Source organism: Melanaphis sacchari, unplaced genomic scaffold (assembly GCF_002803265.2).
Source record: "Melanaphis sacchari strain LSU unplaced genomic scaffold, SCAv2.0 Contig12_pilon_pilon, whole genome shotgun sequence".
NCBI lineage: Eukaryota > Metazoa > Arthropoda > Insecta > Hemiptera > Aphididae > Melanaphis > Melanaphis sacchari.
Genome location: NW_020270527.1, coordinates 3,233,696 through 3,248,826, shown reverse-complemented (window position 1 = coordinate 3,248,826; position 15,131 = coordinate 3,233,696). Strand labels below are relative to the sequence as shown.

General features: G+C 26.6%; 2 protein-coding genes across 4 annotated transcripts in view; both read right to left on the bottom strand.

Moving 5' to 3' along the window:
• Positions 1–311, bottom strand: part of LOC112591177 (clumping factor B-like) — a 6,147-nt gene extending 5,836 nt beyond the window's left edge. Inside the window, exon 1 of the mRNA XM_025334900.1 lies at positions 127–311. Coding sequence (XP_025190685.1) covers positions 127–285 — 159 coding nt within the window. The 5' untranslated portion in view covers positions 286–311. The remainder of the gene's footprint in view (positions 1–126) is intronic.
• Positions 312–12,864: 12,553 nt separating this feature from the next.
• LOC112591134 overlaps positions 12,865–15,131 on the bottom strand; it is a 5,435-nt gene continuing 3,168 nt past the window's right edge. Inside the window, exons 4-5 of one of the 3 annotated variants that reach the window (XR_003114489.1) lie at positions 14,002–15,126; positions 12,865–13,005 (exon numbers count right to left, since the gene is read on the bottom strand). Coding sequence is in view for 2 of the 3 variants with exons in the window: in XM_025334831.1 (XP_025190616.1) it covers positions 14,054–15,126 (1,073 nt within the window). In the remaining variant the exon portion in view is untranslated. Of the gene's footprint in view, positions 15,127–15,131 lie in introns of all 3 variants that reach the window. The other 2 variants (XM_025334831.1, XM_025334832.1) reach the window with 2 other exon arrangements.

The following is a 15,131-nucleotide window of genomic DNA, read 5'->3' as shown; positions in this document are numbered from 1 at the left end:
TTAGTTATGATGAATGGATGAAATTCGCCTAAGAGCAATACGCCGCACCGAACGAAGTACACCGTATTTTTCATCAACCTTTGTTTTTGACTTTATATCAGTATTATCATTTTCATCCGATCCTAGATCTGTTTTAATTATCGTTGCCTTATATGAATTAGATTCTACTGTACTTTGATAAGTTTTCTCGTCTGTTGAATCTATTTCAGGAGAACCAGGTGATTTTGGTGTGATTTCATCTCCATTCATCTTAACTAATTTTTCATCGCCTTTTGTGTTTGACATTATTTCAGTATTATCATTTTCATCTGATCCTTGATCGGTTTTAATTATCGTTGACTTATATGATTTAGATTCTACTGTGCTTTGATAAGTTTTTTCGTCTGAGGAATCTATTTCAATAGAGCCAGGTGATTTTGGTGTGATTTCATCTCTATTTTTTGTTACTGATTTTTTATCTTTTCCATTTTGCTCATTTTTTAATGCGATCTCATTATATGTATTTTCATTTTTGAGATTTGGCAGTTGTTTCTTGTATATATTTTTATAATCAATGATTTCATTTATTTTCGTTAAATCTATTCCTGATATTGTGTATTTATTTTGTCCGTCATATAATGTAGTTTTCTTATTTTGCATTTCAATATACTGATCAAATCTTATGAAATCTTCCATAATTAGGACATTCGATATTATAAGTCTTTTTTTTATTTCTGGTTGATTATTTTTTAAGTTTAGGTTATTATTGACTTCTGTAATTTTTTTTAATTTGTTCATTATGTTACGGTACATTCGTTTTACACTTATCATATTATATTTTAATACTCTAATATAATTTTCTTTTGTTTTTATTTTTTTGTTTTTATTCCGTAGTTTGTTATAGATAGATATTATTTTATTTTCATTAATTCTTATTAGCTCTATTGCATTTTTATTTTTCTCGCTTAAATCGGTTTTTTTTCCAAAATAATTATTGAATGTTTGGTACATTTTGTTGAAATGTTCTAAATATATTTGTTTATCTTCTGGTTCTACTAAGTTATAGTATGCAGTTTTTCTAAAAGCTGGCTTTAATAATTCAGTTACTACAAATATTTTATACTTGATAGATTTCGCTAGTTCTTGTATGGCCGTTTGTTTTAAGTTTTGATCTAAAAGCTTGTTTGATTTTATGTACAACATATTGATTTTTACAAGATTTTGTATGTTATATATTACATTGTTATACATTTGTTTAGTACGTTCAAGATCTTCTAATATAAATAGAGCATTTGACTCTTCTTTTTCATCATCAATTTTATTATTTTCCAATGCCTGATGCATACTCGTTAGTGTTACATCATATAACATATATGAAGATACAGATGCCAGTTGTAATATATTTTTTACATAAATTTCATTACATGGCTCGTAATCAGGCCAGTAAGGAATGTTTAGCTTAGAATTATTTTTATTTAGCCAATCTAAAATATTAAAAATATTATTGTTTTCTTTTTTTATATAGATCCATAAGTCTGGTATAATATTTTCACTATTGTCTGTAAATGAATAAATAGTGTTTTTATAAATTTCATTTAATTTTTGATCCACTTCTTTTATAAGATTTTTAATAAATTCTTCTTTGTTTATTTTAGAATTATTTTCTATGTTCGAGCATAGAACAACATTTTCAAAATTTTTTGTAACTATCATTGCATAAATTGATGATTCGAGCACGTTACTTTTTTGTTCATCAATTGTGATTTGTTCTACCCAATACATCAATTTTGTGTTATGGTTTACATCAGTATCACATAATGACGTATTATATTTATTTATTATATCTCTAGCAATATTTTGTATACTGCTATCATTCCAATTTAATTGAATATTTTTAATTCTTTGCATAAGCAAAAATTTGTTTTTAGAATTTAATATTCCATTTATCAATATTGTATCATTATTTTTAGGATTTAATAATACATCATTTTTTATTAAATCTTCATCTTTTAGAATTTTTTTTTAGAGGATATTTTAATAATCCAACAGCATTATACAAATTTGTAATTACATACTCTTTGATTTTCGAAGTTAATTTTGATATATTTTTCTGATTGTACTTATACGCTTCTTGAACATACTCTCTTAATTTTATAATATATGCTAAAAGTTTTGACGCTTTATAATCAAAAATACTCTTTGATGAATTTATGTCAAGCCAAGTTATAAAATGTGATCTAGAATATTGTATATCAATCGATTTAGAGTTGTAAAATATTCTTAATGCTTTTATATACAAATCGTATACTTTAACCAACTTCAATCGAGTATATTCATGTAAATTATGATTATTTTCGTTTATCAATTCTTGTTTGATATTTATCTGTATATATAAAAAAGTTTGTTAATGAGTGTTTATTTTTCCAAACAATTTTTCTTTATTTTTATTCTTTTCAATTTTTAATACCAGAGCTCAACTTATGGATAGAGGCTATGGGGCATCAGCCGCGTGCTTCGGCATAATTAAGGGCCACCATATATTAATTTTTCTTTGATTAATTATTTTTGTTTAAATGTGTTAAAGTACAAAATATTTTTACCACTTTTAACAGAATTTTAAATGTTTAGCTAACATCTGTTTTTGAATTTTACGATTACTAATAATCAACCATTATAGATTACTTAAACTAATTTCTAAATTGTATCCCTTCTTAGAACTAGATGTAAATGAACATGTCAATAGTGAACCTGGTAATGTATCTTCTTATATTTTTTGCAAATACCTAATGAGAAATTAAGTTCCAATGAAAAAAATTAAGTTTACGGGTTTATTTTAGATATAACCCAAAAAAAAGCTTATAAAAATCAATTTTCTATAGTGGTTAGATATTAATTTGAAGGATTAGTTGTTGAACGATTTATATCAGACATGTTATCTATCAAGTCATACTAACATATCAATGACTGAAGAAGTAATTAATTTTCTTGAACATAATAATATTAATTTACTTTATTGCCAGGATCGATCATATGCCTGGAATTTACATATCTAAATGTTGGAAAGTTTATTGAACTATAGTCTCAAAAAAAAAAAAATGCTCGTTGAAATAAAAACCTGTAGTCTATACATTTATTTATTTAAATTTAGATTTTTAATTTTTATCATTAGGAATTGTATTCAGCAATAAATAATTACTTACAAATGTATGATATAATTTATTTATAATATTAACTAATAAATTGAATATAAAAAAGAGACAAAGTAAAAAAATTGATTTTATAATTTAAGATATTAACACTATGAAAAAATTAACCCCTGGACCCCAATACTCCAAGTAAGTCTATAATTAGAATTAACTACAATTTTACATTTAGATAACTATATTTCTTTATAAATAAAAATATAAAAGTTCAAGCAAAAATGTATTTATTTATTGTTTAATTTAATTTTTAGAATTGTTTTAGTTAATTGTTGATTAACTACTTGTTGATTATTATATTATGGTGTATTTTAATTTTTTTTTTTCTGACATATTGGAATAAGTTAGGTTTGATATTAATAATGTTTGATAAATTGTTTAATAAATGTTATACAACAAATTCTTTATAAATTAAAATGTATCATAAACTTATCAATAGGCAATATATTATAATATATATCTATGTATGTAATATGTATATATATACTTACTTCTTTATTATTTTTTAAATCATATTTTTCAAGGAAGCTAAATGCATTTTTATATGGTACAATATTTTCTGACATTATATCAATCATTTGATTAAAAACACTTGAATATAAGTAAATCATAACTGACGAGTCGATGTTATTTTGCTGAATATTCAAGTTATATATCATTTGGTTCACTTGATTTGATAAAATATAAACATTGTTCAAGAAATTGACCAAATTATCTTCAACTGATTTCCATATTTTTAATCCTGTGATTTTATCATCAGCTCCTATAACATTTTGATATTCCTTATTTTCAAAAACGAAATTTTCAATAATTTGAGAAGCTTCCCTCAATTTTAAGAATTTGTATGGTAAGTCTAAAACTGTTTCATCTGACCAATCATTTATATTATCAGGTATAAGAAAAGCCGCTATATCGTCATTAGAATATATTTGTTTTTGTATTGGTACTCCAACTCGAATAAACATATTATACGTCAAATAATGTACATTACAATATGACATAGTTGTTATCCATAAAAACTCGTAAGGTGACGGTACACTGAAAGTATCGACTTCAGGAATATTATTTGGTAGCATACAATATTGGTCAGGAATCTAATTTAAAAAAACATTAATTAAAACTATGTATTTATAATAATATATGTATAATTTCTTAATTTAATAAGCAATTAAAATATTAAAATATACTTACGTTAAGATAAATTAAAACAAATATAATAAATAATCTTTTCATGATAATAACTTAAAATAATAAAAAAATAACGATTTAACAAAATAGTTCACTTTAATTATAATACTATGATTTTTATAATTATGAAATATTCAAAAACACTTGATATAACTATCATCTGTGAGTAATATATTAACAAACAATTACAGACATCAACCTCGATAAAAATGTTGTAAACAAACGATAAATTACAGATACGTTAAACTGACATTTTAAAATTTTTTTTTATTTATGTATAATATATAATTCCATACCATACAAACAAATGTTTTGAACGACGCTATAAAAAACAAAAAACATGTGATTAACGTCATTCAGTTACGCAAATAAAAACCTATACTCGATGAAAATTACAAATGATCAATGTGTTTAACCATACAAGGTTAAATTTAAAAAATAATAGCAGTCTAATAAAATAATTTAGTAATAATCAGGGCTAGGATAGTATAGGATTTTGCATTTTTTTTTTTAGGATTTACAGGATATAGCTTTTCAAGCACAAAATGTGATTTGGTCATCTACAAGTTCAAATATATAGTTTTTATTTTGCATATTTTTGCATTTTTTGTACTATTTTTAATTTAGGGTCATTTTTTCAATTTTACGGTCATTTTTTTATACTTAATTAAAATCTGGGTTATATTTTTATTTTTTTTTATTTTTTTTAAATTTTAAATGGTCGTTATTGATCGTTATACATTATTGTACAAACATATAAAGATACAACATTAAAATAAAATCATTAACATATTTTCTAAAAATATTTAATACTTCAAAATACCAATCGTTTATATGTATAATATAAAATATACTCGTTAGATTCACAGAGTAATAATCGATAATAATGTTCGATTACGTGTTATCTTCATAAATTTATTATTAAATTTAACGTGCCAATACCTATTCATTATACGTATGATATTGGCCATTATACCAGAAGATGAATTTATTTGTATACTTATAAATATTAATTATTATTTATTAATTTATTAATATAATTATATTTTTTTCGATCATTTTATGAGGTCATTTTTTAGTTTTTATTAGGTTTTTTAGGTCATTAAAATCCTAGCCCTACTAATAATAAATTTAATGATGAATTATAAATTCATAAATATTATTTAAACATTAATAATAAACCCTCAGTCAGTGTTTAGTTGTATAAAATAATGACAATTAGACTATTTACATATACCGAATAAAACAATAAATACAAAATGTAATGTACTAATATTTTATCATAACTATATTATTAATACTTATAATTTTTTTTTTTCTGGACAAACCCGAAAACAATTTATTGATACATTATAGTAAACATATAAATAAAACATTGAAAAATTTAAAAATGCACAATAATTATAAACTAAAGATATTCATGATCAAATTTCTAAAAAATTAAAACAATTTATACAAGAAATGAAAAAGAATAAAAATTCAGTTATAAATAAAATATATTTTTACAACTTGTTTATAGTATAAAAAAATTAACAATATTTAATTTATAGGTACAAATTGATTATTTATGATAACTATCATTGACATCATTCATTTAAATCAAGGTCATTAAGAGTTAAAATATAAATATAGTATTATTTGATAATTTCTCAGTTTCCATCTAAAATATATTTTTATAAAAGGATCTTCTTATAAAATTAATATTTCATAAATAAGATCAGATAAGTTAAATTGAATATAATTTACTTGAACAGAATCAAGTGCATCAGAATATGTATTCTGTAACATAAATTAATCATATAAGTAAGAAATTTAAGCATTTAAAATCACATAATGTATGATTTGACATAAGTTTTTTAAAACGGTTTTGTTATCATATTATGTCAATACAAATATTTTATATTCAGTAACCAATGATAAAATTCATATTATATATTATAATTATACAAAAATATTAAATTACCGTTTGCCGAAACAAAATTCTTATATGGGCCCATCTTTGAAATGCTATTTTTTTGAAATCCTTTCTTATTAGCAATTTTACATCTAAAGGATTTTTAAACCACTATTTCAAGTTCATACGTTTTGTCATTAGTGAAAAATTAATAGCGATAGATGAATGGTGTTTGCATTTTATACATATATAAATAAATATCTGTATCATAAACCATAATAGTTAATATTTTTCCTTTTTAAGCTTCAATGTAATTACTTGTTACCTGTATTGCTTAAGTACACAATTAATTACCATTTTTTAATAAACTCATCTCCATAATTCTTAAATTTCTATGTCTTGTGTTGTACTTAGATCAGAATAATACTATTTTGAACAGCATATATGTATTTATAAATTTACTAGCTGCTTTATTTACCGGCGTTGCTTTAGAAATAATTAAAACCGAGATGGGCAAATCACCTGCAACAGATAGTAATAATAGTAACTTTTTTTCTTACATGTAACCAACTGAAATCAAAAATAAATGTATAAGTAGTTATTGATTTTCATATTATTAATAGAGGCTAAACTAACCCAGAAAACTATTTTAATCTATTATCTTAGCTTTCCTTATTGAATCATCAAAGTCGATTTGCTATTTTTTGATTCTATAAGCATCAGCAATACACATTGTCTTTTAAATATACGTTATAATAGCTGTTACCGATGGACCGCAACTTCTTATCTAATAATCTTACGATCCTTTCAGGTTCCCAGATAATTTGGTGATGTGCAAAATTCAGTGCAAATTGGTCAAAAACTATATATTTGCGTATACGTTAATTATATATAACTCGACTAATAGTATTTGAATTATTCGACATTTCGACTTTATATATTCTAATCTAACTATCAATTGTTTTTCATTTTGCTTCAGTTAAAATATTCTCAATTGTTTTTTATCGAAATCAGTAGAAAATTGTTTTTGTACAACCATCCACTTAACCTCTTATGTGTAATAATTTTTATTGAGTTTTACATTTATACAGAACAGCTTTATTAGCCTTAATGATGGAATCACGAAATACAATACCATACAGAAAATTATTTCCAATCAGAATAACTATTAATAAATAACTCATATAAAAAATGTTTTGTTCTTAAAATATTATAGCTAAACATATTTTTTAATGATTAACAATAATAATATTGTGGATTATGTTTGTAATAAGAACAAAGGGCTATTATTTTAACTAATAACTGTATTCCCACGATTACTGTTGTTTTAGTGCTTACTATTTATTGATTATTATATAAATTAAAAAAACTATAACTATAAAACATGATAATTAATTAAAATATTTATATTTATATCTCCTTAATGGAATGATAATTTATCTCCTTAATTGTAGCAATTGAGTGGTATTTAATTTGTATTTTGCCTCTCAAACCATTTAAACACCAAATCCAACGCATAAAAATCTTTAGATTGAGACGGCCCATATTCACCTTCAATCAAATCATCGTCAGTTTCATTTTTATTCATTATTATAATGGTTAAAAACGATTAGACAACAACTGACTGACGTAGCTTCAGCGGTTGTCATGGTTTTGATACGCGGAAAGCAGGTCGCATGATTGTGGATACTCGCACGGGTGTGGAACCACACAAGCTTATTGGTTAGATGGATACAGCGATGACGTTTTTAACTTTCAGTGGTTGGACGCGACTTGGTGAATCCAACGTAGTAGAGTCTTAGTAGAGTTCCTTGGATAACAGTCAGTGGCGGCGCGAAATTGTGGAGGCTTTGAAGCATATTGTATATTTTAAATATTTTTACCACCACCCTTAATAAGTAGCAGTGGCCAAAGAGCTTTCAAACATGAAGCAATTGCTTCAAATAATCCTATATCCCGCCGCCACTGATAACAGTCGGAACATGAGATTAGTGGTGATCAAAATTGGTCTTGGTCTTGTGGTCTCGCAAGACTTTAGCTGCAAGACCAAAACCAAGATTAGGTTTGCAAGACCAAGAATAAAACAAGAACAACATTGCAAGATTCTTACAATTTTTTCCCCAAAAACACATTAGTGTATTTATTTTTCATTAAATAATAATTTATAAAGAAAATAATAAGAAATTATTTTTATTGTTATTAAATTTGATCAGTATTCAAGAAAATGGAAAATTGTTGAATAAAAGATTAGAAACGATTGGAAATTATTAGAAATAATACAACAAAATAACATAGTTGTTTCATACTAACAAATTAGTAAAATTATTTTATTTCCCCAAAATCGATAAAAACGTCAAAAGTTGCTATACGAGTATACTACTAATATGATAATTTTGTCAATAATAAACCTCTACTTTGATTTGAATACACTATTAATTGCTAAAAATCATTACGAACTATGGTAGATATCATTTTAATTGTGAGTACGTTTTTATTTTCCTCTGAAGTTTGTGTAATATTTCTGTATTAAATATTGTGTACCTAAACTAGTGTCCTACCTACGTATACATTGAGTATAGCATGTCATTACTGATTACTGTCGTAAACTTATAGTCTGTTGGTAATACACTTATGTTTAATGCGTATGCTTCAGCTTTTTCTTACCTTTACCTAATAAAACATATATTAATTACAAATATATATTAAAATTAGTGACATCGAAAACGTAGTGGATAAAATCGAAATTGTAAAATGATGTAAAAGACAAAAATCGTTTTAAAAGTAAATTTAGTGAGTATTTTGAAGTAAAAAGTGTAAACAGTGAAATTTCTAGGATTTTCAAATCGTGCGAAAAACAAATAAGAAGAAAATAAAAATATTGAATAAGTACTGAGAATATAAAAAGGTTATATTTCACAATTTTAAAATTAATTAAACATCATTATCAATGTTATAAATTATAACTTATAATTTACTCAATTTAGTAACGCATTTTAATTATTTTAGGTTGTACTTAGGTATATGATATTTTTATTTAATAATGTAGGTAAGTATGTACTTAATTTAAAATACAATGGTACTGCCTAACTTAGTTGACATTAAGATAATTAAAATCGTTTTGTAAAAATAAAATGTACCAAGATTTACAAAAATGGTCTATTATCAATATATATTAAAAGAAACATAAACATTTAGTACACTGTACTGGTGAATGACAGAAGAATACAATTTTAATTATAAACAATAAATATCATAATTATAACAAATATAATTATTAATCAATTTAATATTTGAAACAAACCATACATTTGTTTTTATTGTTATTATTTGTTAAAGCAAACATTAAAAAAAAAATATAACAATTAACAATTAATTTTTATAAACATTATAGGCAATGACTAATAAATAATAATTAGTAATAAAAATTAAATTGTTTGACTTGTTTTATGTTTATATTTGAATTATTAATATATTATATTTTATAGTAGACGTAAGTTTCATTTTAAAGGTCGTTGCAAAAAATCCACACACAGTTATTTAAATTTTTTTTATACATTTTGTGAAAATAGCAAGAGTCTTACAAAAGTCTTGCGCAAGATCAAGACCAAAACCATTACTAATGTGTATATCCAAGACCAAGACCAAGACTTGTCACCAAGACCAAAACCAAGATTTTAAAAGTCTTTGAAGACGTGTGACGGTCATGGCACCAGAGAACGATCGCCGGCGACCAATGCTCGTCCGACGCGACTTATTTTCCCGTCCCGTCTTGGCCTTTACAGTGTTGGTTGGAGAGTTGACGATATAGCGTGTCTTCACCCGTGATGGTGGTGGTGATAGTAACGTGTAGATCGGTCGCTGCGATGCCTATACTTTGTACTGGCGATCATTGCGTACTGTGTCACACTCCCCCGCCAAACCATCACACGAGTTAGACTTGTACCGGTGTGTGTCCCAAATTTAATTATGACAGATTATGTTGGGTGGCTGAGCTCCTTTTCCCAGCATGTCGACGTTTGAATTCTACACACGACGTAATCCTAAGAAACTTCATTGTTGACAATGGAAATCGTGTCCTAGTAACGCGTCGTAATACAAGTTGTGTAAGATAGTCGCTTCGAATTTGATTTCTAGTGCTCCTATCTTAGCTTTGAATATATAGATGCCACTGGTTATCGCAGTGTGACCATCCGCCATCCGGACGACTTTGTTGATCTATGGGGGGGGTTGCCGTATTTGCGGGCCACAGTCGGATTTATTTACGATTTTCGCGCTTGCGAATCTAATAAAACAGTTACAAAACCTGACAAAAATTTCAGCTCCACTGCTGGAGTCAAAATTTTGTCCGGGCGTGTTCGCGTGCTGTTATTAACCGTATTGCAATCAATCGAGCGGGACCACTAATACCGAACCGCGACAGCAACAGTCTGGTGAACGGTATTAACCCACACTACCATACTATCGCTATCAGTTGCCTCTGTGCTCACCTTTTGCTCTACACTCACTAACTGACCTATCGCGGGATTGTGCTAGTTTCGAGTGCTCGAGCCCCCGTCACCTGTGCGGGTAAACCTGTGTCTCATGTTCCGATTGTTGTCCGAAGAACTCTACAATGGCTCTACAAGAACTCTACCACGTTGGATTCACCAAGTTGAGCGTCATCACCGTATCCGTCTTACCAACCTGTGTAAGGTACACCCGTGGGAGCATCCACAATCATACAACCGGCTTTCCGCGGATCAAAACGACGACAGCCGCGAGAAGCCGCGTCAAATTACTGAGAAAAATATCAAAGTACCGACACTGTGGCAATAGCTGATAATACATAATAATAATAAGCATTCGATAATTGCAAGGTGAATTATTATAATCAACGATTACAATTTTACGGAATGACGATATACGATTACGATTAACAAGTTATTTAACGAAATAAACCTTTTCTTTCGTCCGGATAATTGGACGTTCGATAGATTGACATTCGGATAATTGGAGTTCTACTGTATTTTCAAGTCTTAGGTATTAAAATTAAAAAATTAAATAAGTGGGTACCACTCAGCTGTACATTAGATGTCGAGTACTCGAATGGGTCACTATTATAGATGTGTTTAATTTAAAGTCAATGATAATTGTATACGAAAAACGATTTTAAGTAGAAACGATCTATCAAGGTTACCAAATAATATGCTTTTGATACAGCTATTAAAGTCAATTATGTATTTTACTTTTGTATTATAGTAGATTAATATAGTTTTTTCTAAAAATATTGCATTTATTATATTATTAGTAGGTACCTATATAATAATAAATATTTAAGCCATATTATATCAACTTATATACTTAACTCAAAATTTAATACAATTTTTTCGTAAAGTTAAAGTTTCCCATAAATAATGTTTTTAAGCTACAAAAAAATAATTAACGTATCATTATTTATAGTTTATTGTTTAAATAATTAATTTCGTCCAAATAGAACTTAAAATATCTATTAAAATTAATTATTTATAAACATTTTTTAGATTTTATGATTTCCGCATATAGCCGGAAATGGTGATGGGGCTTGGGGAGACTTAGCCCCCAAATATTGTAATTACTAATAGTTCCCCAAATCTATTTCGTATTTCATGCGAAAACATATGATATAGTTTCACTGATTTTATAGTAGTATGTTACATTATAAAAAATAATTTTAGATTTCAATAGGTGATGACACTACTTTGAGAACTCCACAAGATTCAACGTCTTTATTGTCTATAGCAGGGATCTCCAACCTACGGCCCGCGGGCCGGATCCGGCCCGCCAAGCTTTTTGCACCGGCCCGCTAAGCTAATTAATGTTTTGAAAATAATATATTAATTTTCATTGTTTTTAATTTATTTTTTATTAAATTTATTAATAAATTAAAAAATTATATAAATAAACATACATTTTTTTAAATAAATCTCATCTATTCTTATTTATTTCTCAATTTCATAACCTATCAAATATTCCTAGAATCCTAGATAGACAACATTTTTTTTTCTTTTTAGACAACACATTTCTAAAAATGTTGGCCCGCGATGCCAACGCGTATATCAAATTTGGCCTGCCGTAAAAAAAGGTTGGAGACCCCTGGTCTATAGGTTTCATGTAATCAGTAAACGGTTTTTTTTAGTTAATTTTGTCTCCCCTTTAATTTATAAAGTTATAAATAAAATAACTTAAGATGAATATTATCAAACTACATTTGTAAAACAATAATAATAACAAAATTATTACCAACAATATACAAAATAATAACATTTTTTAAAAAATTTGTAGGATATAAGGATACCTACCTTTATTCATGATATTTTTAAATTCTTAATTTAATAAATTAAATAATAAGCTACAAAAAATAAACAGTTACAACAATAATAACTGTATTTATTTATTTAAATGCAAATGCATTTCAATGTTATAATTGGTAGATAGTTAAACATTAGCCTAACCAATAAGGTAACTTTCTTTTTATGATTATTAACGAATTATAAATTTTAAATGCTGATTATAATATTTTTAACACAATGATTAATAAATTCGACTTTACTTTGTACACCTAAATAAATATATGTAAAATACATGTTAAGTGTCACTAATATTTATTGTTGTTATTAAATTTAAGATACAACTTTTTTTACGTTTAATACGAACATAAATTCTTAAGTATACTTTATTTCTTGTAAAATGTATACAGAAATATATTTATGGTATAATATAATTAATCGTGGGCTGAGAGTAAAAAGGTTCTATGTTTTTTTTTTCGAAATTGACGTTTTCAAATATTCCTAATACGTTTTCAATGGCGCATGTTTTAAGCTAGAAAATATGTTGATACGAGTAATAATGAATGAGATACGCAAAGCAAAAAGGTTCTATGTCTTTGAAATTAATATAGTCGTTATTTTTGAATGTACTAGATAGAATCATTTTACTCCATAACTTTTTTTGAGAATAAAAAGGTTCTATTTTGTATTACAAAAAAATTATTAAGAGTATAAGAGTCCTATCCTTTGTTATTACTACCAATAACACAATAATTTATATTAATATTATGTCGATACGATAATATTATATTGTGCCGTGGTCAAAACAAGACTTGTTTCCCATCCCGCCAATTGGATATAATAAGAGTGCGTGTTATTTTAATATTGTTATCAGTTTATGGGACTGTTATGGAATACAATTTATAAATAGATTGTTTGCTGGATAGTGGATATCTACTTACAAATTCATATTCATAGTTTTGTTTATAGTTTTTTTTTCATAAAATATCATAGTATTATAATGTGGTGAAAGTATAATATTATAGAATAAAATAAAATAAATTGAAATACATTGCTAAAATGAATTTGAGGAAGAGGACTCTACAAATATTTAATATGTTGGCCTGACTGATCAAAATTGTGTAATGGGCTATAGGGTAAATAGGTTCTATCTATTAAATACAAAATATTTAGCGAGTAAAATAGTCCTTTGTATAGAACCTTTTTACTCTAAACTGTTTTTTTGTTGTTTTTTATTTTTAGCGAATCAACTAAAATAGTGAGATGCTATATTCGCATGTTATATTGTTATAGAAAACCTGCTTTATTTTTTGATATCAATTATAAACAATTATCCCTATATGATAAAAAAATATTTGACAACAAACCTTAAAAATGTTCTCCTGAAAAATTAGATATTTTGACATAGAACCTTTTTACTCTCAGCCCGCGTAATAATGCCAGCTTAAAGTTATAGTTTTTCAAATCTCATCAACTAGTTACAATACTCAATTTGAATGTACTTCATAATGTGTGGTTGAACTATAGGTTGATTCGGTATAACTACTTACAATAGTTGTCTGAGAACTGACAATGTCATATTCAGATACATACATTGTAACAGAAGTACTGTTCATAGAATATTGATAGCACTTTATAAGAACACTAGAATAAATTACAGTAATAGAATCCATCCGTTGTTTTATTTCGTTATAAAATGCACATTTGCTGTTTTCTCCACCCTGACTAATAAACTCTTTCGTTTGAACGATTTGTTCTCTGAAGTAATCGGTGGTCTTTTTATACGCAGCTGAAGTTTTTGTTAAATATGTTAATAAATATGTTTTGTAGCAATTTTCCGGTGTTTTTTGAACTGCCGAGACAACTTTTTGATTAATATTATTAAATTGTTTTATACTATTTTCTAGGAATGAATCAACATCGTTTTGCTTATTATATATTTCGTCGCATTTTACTTCAAAATATTTATAAAAATTGTTGACAAAGTCACCGTAATCGATAGTTTGAGACACATATACGTATTGACTAGATGTAACCGGATAAATCGTTCTCTTCAATGGTATCTCCATAGCCGAAGATAGTACTGTTATTTTTTCCTGCGTATCTCTATACACTACGACTAATGCAGCTGTATGCTCTGGAGAACCAGGTGTTGATATTTCAGATATTTGATTTATTGAATCTGAAGATATACTACTTAAATATTCTACATTAGACTGGAATATTTGTTTACTAATATCCAATGATTTTATTACTACTTTCGTGTATTCAGTTTGTTCTGTTTTCTGAATGTAACTTAAACTTTTTTCTATTTTGCACTCAAAAGAACTTTGGAAATTCTTTATAGATTGTGTTATTTGTGTATCACATGTTATGTGTGTATATTGGTTGTCAGTAGACCCACCACCAGAAGTTCTTGGACTCGAATGATTTCCTGGACTCGAATGATTTCCTGGACTCGAATGATTTCCTGGACTTGGATGACTTCCTGGAGTCGGATGACTTCCTGGAATCGGTGGATTTCCTGGAGTCGGATGACTTCCTGGAGTTGGATGACTTCCTGGA